The 6529-nt window shown below is 38.2% G+C and overlaps 1 protein-coding gene across 1 annotated transcript in view; it reads right to left on the bottom strand.

Annotated features, from left to right (window-relative positions):
- Window positions 1-3490: 3490 nt before the first annotated feature.
- The window catches only part of ttpa (tocopherol (alpha) transfer protein), a 14494-nt gene continuing 11455 nt past the window's right edge, over window positions 3491-6529 (bottom strand). Inside the window, exons 3-5 of the mRNA XM_015381692.1 lie at window positions 4543-4736; window positions 4077-4187; window positions 3491-4007 (exon numbers count right to left, since the gene is read on the bottom strand). Coding sequence (XP_015237178.1) covers window positions 3777-4007; window positions 4077-4187; window positions 4543-4736 — 536 coding nt within the window. The 3' untranslated portion in view covers window positions 3491-3776. The remainder of the gene's footprint in view (window positions 4008-4076; window positions 4188-4542; window positions 4737-6529) is intronic.

Genomic DNA, 6529 nt, shown 5'->3' on the forward strand with positions numbered 1-6529 from the left:
CAATATTCCTTAGATGAAAGAAGGAAATTCTAGAAACCTCTTTGATATGGGATTTAAATGACAGGTCCTGATCAAAAATGACGTCAAGATGTTTCACTTTATTATCTGAAATCAGTTTAATCCCATCCAAATGAAGTGACTGACTAATCAGCCTCTTCTTCAAAGGTCCAAACACTATACCTTCTGTTTTGTCCTCATTCAGGAGCAGAAAGTTAAGAGTCATTCAGGCTTTTATCTCTTGAAGACATAAAAACACGACATGTTCTGAAGATAACACGTTCTGAAGTGCTGCTATACAAATAAACTAAACTGAATTGAACTGAAACTTCCTGGTGACACTGGTGTTAGTGAGGTAGCTTTGCATTTGCAGAAATCTACCACCAGCTTCTTGGTATCTGCTGATTTGACCAGAAAAGGTTCTGCTGGAACCTGTCTGCAGTCCTGGGTCCACTGTCCGTACTATGAATCATCCTCACCTGTGAAAAGGCCAACTTAGACAGAGATTTCTGAGACTGTAATCATCATAAAAAATAATTAAACCATATTAATAAATCAAAAATAAATACTGTGTGAAATTCTTCTGTGATGTTATTATTTACTTCATCAGAATGATAAATGTGTGTAATCGCAATGTTCCGATCACATTTCTCCCCTTCAGATAGACAACATGTTCATATGTTGTAAGATTAGACAAAACTGGGCAAGTTAAAAAAAATACACAAATAGTCAGATATGTTTCAGGTTTGTTTATTACATTCTTGAAACCTTTATAGCACAGACCTGGTTTCATGTGCATTAGGAAATTTGTACTTCAATCAAACCACGTTTATTTGATACCATTACCTAATTTGAAATAAAATGCATCTTTCAGTTTTATTGATTAAAAGCAAAAACAAAAAGATTAGCAAAAATACATCTTATATACAGTAACTGTTGCAACAGTTAAAAAAAACCCTGTATATTACAATCAACAGTATGTAGACATTGCTTCTTTCAGTAATGTACATGTAATGGTGTTTATGAGATTGATATCACTCAAAAACATAGTTATTGGTATGAGGAACAGAGACAGCCAGGAAATAGAAAACATAGCAAACCCAATTCGTAGCTTCCATACAATACAGAATATGATTAAATTAAACAATATTGGGAAAAGATAATGGTTTGGAACCCATATTATGTTGGTGATGCTTGACATACTCTACTGTAATATTTAGACAGAGAATTTCCCAGTTTAAACTTGGATAGTTTTATATTTTGTCTGTAGCAAAGCATAGAGCTGCTCTGTTGTTAGACATTGCTCTGATAATAGTTATCAAGTTGCAAGTAGCAACAAACAGACACAAAGGATGGATACCAAGTGTCAAAACAAAGTCCATAAAAACATGTCAGCATGAATATCAGGTAGAATATAAAGATTCTATCCTTCACGTCGCTGTATGAATATTCTTTTTTAGTTTTGTTTGTTTTTAACGGTCAAATTTGGGAGACTATGTTTTACAGTGATTTATTAATCATTTTTACAGAAATCTAACAGCTTTGGTTATTCTATTAAAATATTGTTAGCTTATGGCTTTTGCATACCCCGCCTACCTATACATTTTTTCTTGTTGGTGTTGTGATTTTATGTTCAATGCCCATCCAGGTAGGATGCCACATTAATGTTGGGATTTTATATTCTATTCTATTTCCAGCCAGCTGGGAATTTATATTTGTGATACTTTAAAATGCTTACTGCCCTCCCCTGTATGGGTGGTAAAATATTTTATTTAATCAGATATTATTTCGGCTGTTATATATAGTTTACGAACACACACCCTACTAACTGTGTGTTAGAACAACAGATGAAAGAGTGATTCGGGCACTAATCATGGTTAAACAGTTAATTCTGCACATACATGGAATAAATTCACCACAACTTCTGTTCAAAATATAAAAGTTTATTAACAAAAATCATTCAGCTCCAAGTCGAACATATTTCAGTTTAAAACTCTTAACTAAGACTAGGGAAACTTAACTAAACTAAACTACTATGTACAAAGAGCAAGGGGAACATGCTTAAAAACCATATCACAGTTTAAGGTGGATTTTGAGTTTACAAGCACAGTTTATCAGGAAGACTGGAATATGATCAAATTAGCTTTCAGTAATTGAAAGAAATTGGAATGTTTTCAGACCAATTCACAATGTAAATCCATAAGGTTAAAAACATTATTTGGCCAAACAATGTTTTATTGAATAATTTGCTTAATCAAGAACCAATAACCTTTAGTCAATGATCCTTTACCCTCTTTGAAATAGCTAGCAGCGAATAGACATCAGGATTCCACTAAATGACTCTTGGACAAACACTTTGCAGCATACATATGCATATCTAACCATGTCCAGACACAGTGCAGTAGTCAGACATCCAGCGGGAATAATTACTCTGCCGAGACATATCAACAACAAGCACCAAGATCCTCCAGGACGGGGTTGAGAGAACAAAATAACATAATCGCTACTCAAGAGAGAGAAATGTCCCAGGTGGTTCTCATGCAGTACTTTACAGCCTTTAGTTTACTATTCAGTTGGTATAAATTAAAAAAAACAGAATAAGAAATAAAACAATTGCATTTACAATGTTAATTCAACTCATTTTTGGGTCCCCTGAGAACTGTAACAAATATATTTTTGGCCCACTTGCATCAATTTTAGACAATATGACTATTGACACATTATAATGAGCATTAGCCGCTTTGACATTTTTTAAGCTGGAGTTCTCAGATATGTTATTAAAGGGGTCATAGAATGATTATATATTTTATTTGGTGCTGGTCCTTAAGGTCTATGAATAGGGTGTGAAAATGGCATATTTGCTGTTCTATGAGCCCTAATGCAAGCCTGATTATAAGCCACAGAATGAAATGACAGCTTGTCTTCCTTTGATGGTATGCTCATGGTTGGTTTATAAGGAGTGAAGCTGCTAAGCGAAGACGCATCATAGCAACAAGCACTCACTGAACCATCTAATTGTTTATATGGTAAGGTGACCAGATGTCCTCTTTTTCCCGGACATATCCTACTTTTCATACCTAAAAAAATGTCCGGGCGGAAATTTCAAAACCCCCCGGGATTTTGGTCGACTACAGTGCAACCAAAACCCCGCCCCACATCCCACATATGTGTGAATGTGTGTAAATGTGAATTCCAACATATTTTTTTTCATTTTGGTCACAAAAAGGTTTGTGCTGAACTAAAGTACAACAAAAGAAATATACTATGTATGATGGTGCTTTGAAATTACCACAGATAATAAACAAAAACAGTCAGAAAACACAACAGGCATGTGCAGACAACCTGTAAGAGGTTAAAATAGGTTGACCTAATAATAAAGAGGCACATGCAGGTTAAAGGGACAGATTTAAGAACATATGGAAACATACATTTGTCTCGATCCAAAGCGGCAGAGCTTTACAGAAACACCTACCGGTACCCTGGTGGTGGAAGGGGCCTTTCTTTCCAGATTCCAGATCACGGCAACACATGATCCTAACATCAATATCTTCATCTTGATGTTGAGCCACTGTCTGCATATCAATGACGTTGTTGCAACTTCATCCTCTTACCCGAAATTTGAACATTAAATGTAACATGAAGGGCTTTTAGCTTAAAGGTAAACTTCACTTTAATCATTATGGCTGATTGTGTTGAAAGGTATAAAAGCAGTTAAGACTTTAGTCATGGATGATAAGCAGTCATGTTCAAGCTTAAAGCTGGTAACATCATCCAAAACTTCATATATTGGTGTGTTTCTTTGTCTCACTCTCTTCTGAGATCAATGACGTGTCTCCAGTTGGGTGAGAAGCAATTTGTTTTAGGAGGTTTTCAGATTGAAGCAGTTCCTCGGTCCAAGCCTGACAGACTTCTTCAATTTCCAAGCCTCTTCCTCCATACTCTGGAGGTAAGACGTCTGGTGAGAAGAAGTCACTTAAAGTGTGGTGGAAGTCTGTGCCATGCATATGGACCTGTGAGAGAGAAGAACTTGAGTTTTTATGTCAGGGTGCCGCCAAAGTAGATAATGGGTAGTGTCTCACCCTCTGCTTGATCTTATCTGCCAGAAAGGGACGAATCATAGCAAAGACTGGACGGAAGAACATTGGTTCATTGACCAGATGAATTCCTCTCACCTTTAGAGGAAATGAGTCCTTAACAAAGGGATACACAATCACATAAATTATTTACTTTATTATTATTAACTATTGTTTCATTTGTTTTTATCAGAAACCACAAAACAGGTTTAAAATAGAAGGCAACAAGACTTTTGTTCTTTGCCAGTTCCGTCAGCTCACACCAAGTTTTGGCTCTGCTGCAAGCTGACAGAATTGATAAAGACTCCTGGATAGATGCTAAAATTTATTCAGAAAAGGCGATTGCACGAAGGTCTGGTAGCTTTCCAGTTTCAGCCCGTTTTGTGGTTGCCATGACCCGGATAACTGAAGATTTACACAGGCAAGCAGAAAGGTCAGTGTTGGTCATTTCAATTGCATGTCATGTTCATACCGAAAGCACAGAGGATATCTTTCTGGCGAGGGAGGGGTTTATCTGCAAGGCATGGCCTAGACTCCACCCTTTCAGGTCAAATATAACCTTCACACCTCGCCTCTGTGTTTCTGTCTCCCTGGAAATGAGTTCCGATGTCATCAGACTGACTCTGAACACCTGGAAGGCTGACCAGTCTTTTGGGTTCCATTGCCCTGCAAAAAAAAAAACATATTTTGAATATGAATTAAAACCAAAGGATGAGAGGCAGGGTACAGGTTGACATAAATGGTCAGCATTTCGTGACATGGCAACTCAAAGGAACTAAACCACACACAAACGCACTCCTATTGAACAAATACCAGCACTATTTCTAAGAATACAGGTTCTTCTCAAAATATTAGCATATTGTGATGAAGTTCATTATTTTTCATAATGTAATGATAAAACTCTAACATTCATATATTTTAGATTCATTGCACAATAACTGAAATATTTCAGGTCTTTAATTGTCTTAATACGGATGATTTTGGCATACAGCTCATGAAAACCCAAAATTCCTATCTTTCAAAATTAGCATATTTCATCCAACCAATAACAGAAAAGTGTTCTTAATACAAAAAAGTCAACCTTCAAATGATTATGTACAATTATACACTCAATACTTGGTTGGGAATCCTTTTGCAGAAATGACTGCTTCAATGCGGCGTAGCATGGAGGCAATCAGCCCGTGGCACTGCTAAGGTGTTATGGAGGCCCAGGATGCTTCGATAGCGGCCTTTAGCTCATCCAGAGTGTTGGGTCTTGCGTTTCTCAACTTTCTCTTCACAATATCCCACAGATTCTCTATGGAGTTCAGGTCAGGAGAGTTGGCAGACCAATTGAGCACAGTGATACCATGGTCAGTAAACCATTTACCAGTGGGTTTGGCACTGTGAGCAGGTGCCAGGTCATGCTGAAAAATGAAATCTTCATCTCCATGAAGCTTTTCAGCAGATGGAAGCATAAAGTGCTCCAAAATCTCCTGATAGTTAGCTGCATTGACCCTGCCCTTGATAAAACACAATGGACCAACACCAGCAGCTGATATGGTGCCCCAGACCATCACTGACTGGGAACTTGACACTGGACCTCTGGCATTTTGGCATTTCCTTCTCCCCAGTCTTCCTCCAGACTCTGGCACCTTGATTTCCAAATGACATGCAAAACTGAGCAACAGTGCAGTGCTGCTTCTCTGTAGCCCAGGTCAGACGCCTCAGCCGCTGTTTCTGGTTCAAAAGTGGCTTGACCTGGGGAATGTGGCACCTGTAGCCCATTGGAATTGGCCCTTCTCCACAATCTTCGTCAGGGTCTGGAAAATAATTAACTTTATCATAATATACTAATATTTCGAGAAGAACCTGAATACCTACTGAGAAAACAAAGCAACACTGAATGGCTCTGGCTGAGATGTGGGTTGGCACTTGCTTCATTAGGTAGCTTGAAGCTAACAAACATTGCCAGACTGTTCCCATATCAGCAGGTAGAGGGGACTCTGGAAGTTGGTAACAAATACTACATCCTCTTAATGATTTCCTCTTTGGAGACAGGGTATGGTTTAACTTTCCATCTGAGATTCTTTAGTATCGCACCGCTCCCACAAATGTTTATTTAGGAGCAGAGGACCTGCCTGGTAGAGGACAAATCTCAACCTGGCACAGGCAGCCTAGGAGACATTAACTCGATCCAACTACCTAAAATCGCTAAGGAGCAATGGCCTAAGTGTGTGGGTTGTTGCCATAATTAGTGCTATCCAGTTAGCAATAAGAAAGTAGCTAGAACCAGGAAGCAGGATGGTACCTTGCACCAATTCATTTAGCATAGATGTTGACCCTGATGTTCCCAACTAGTGCTGGGAGCTATACCACTACCCACAATCCTTTGTGTGACATTTTTGCATACCTACGTCAAGAAGTTGGACTCAAATACAACATTTTGTGGTGCGGACTCTGTACAACACATGCTAACA

This window comes from Cyprinodon variegatus, unplaced genomic scaffold (assembly GCF_000732505.1).
Source record: "Cyprinodon variegatus isolate N-32 unplaced genomic scaffold, C_variegatus-1.0 Scaffold239, whole genome shotgun sequence".
Lineage (NCBI taxonomy): Eukaryota > Metazoa > Chordata > Actinopteri > Cyprinodontiformes > Cyprinodontidae > Cyprinodon > Cyprinodon variegatus.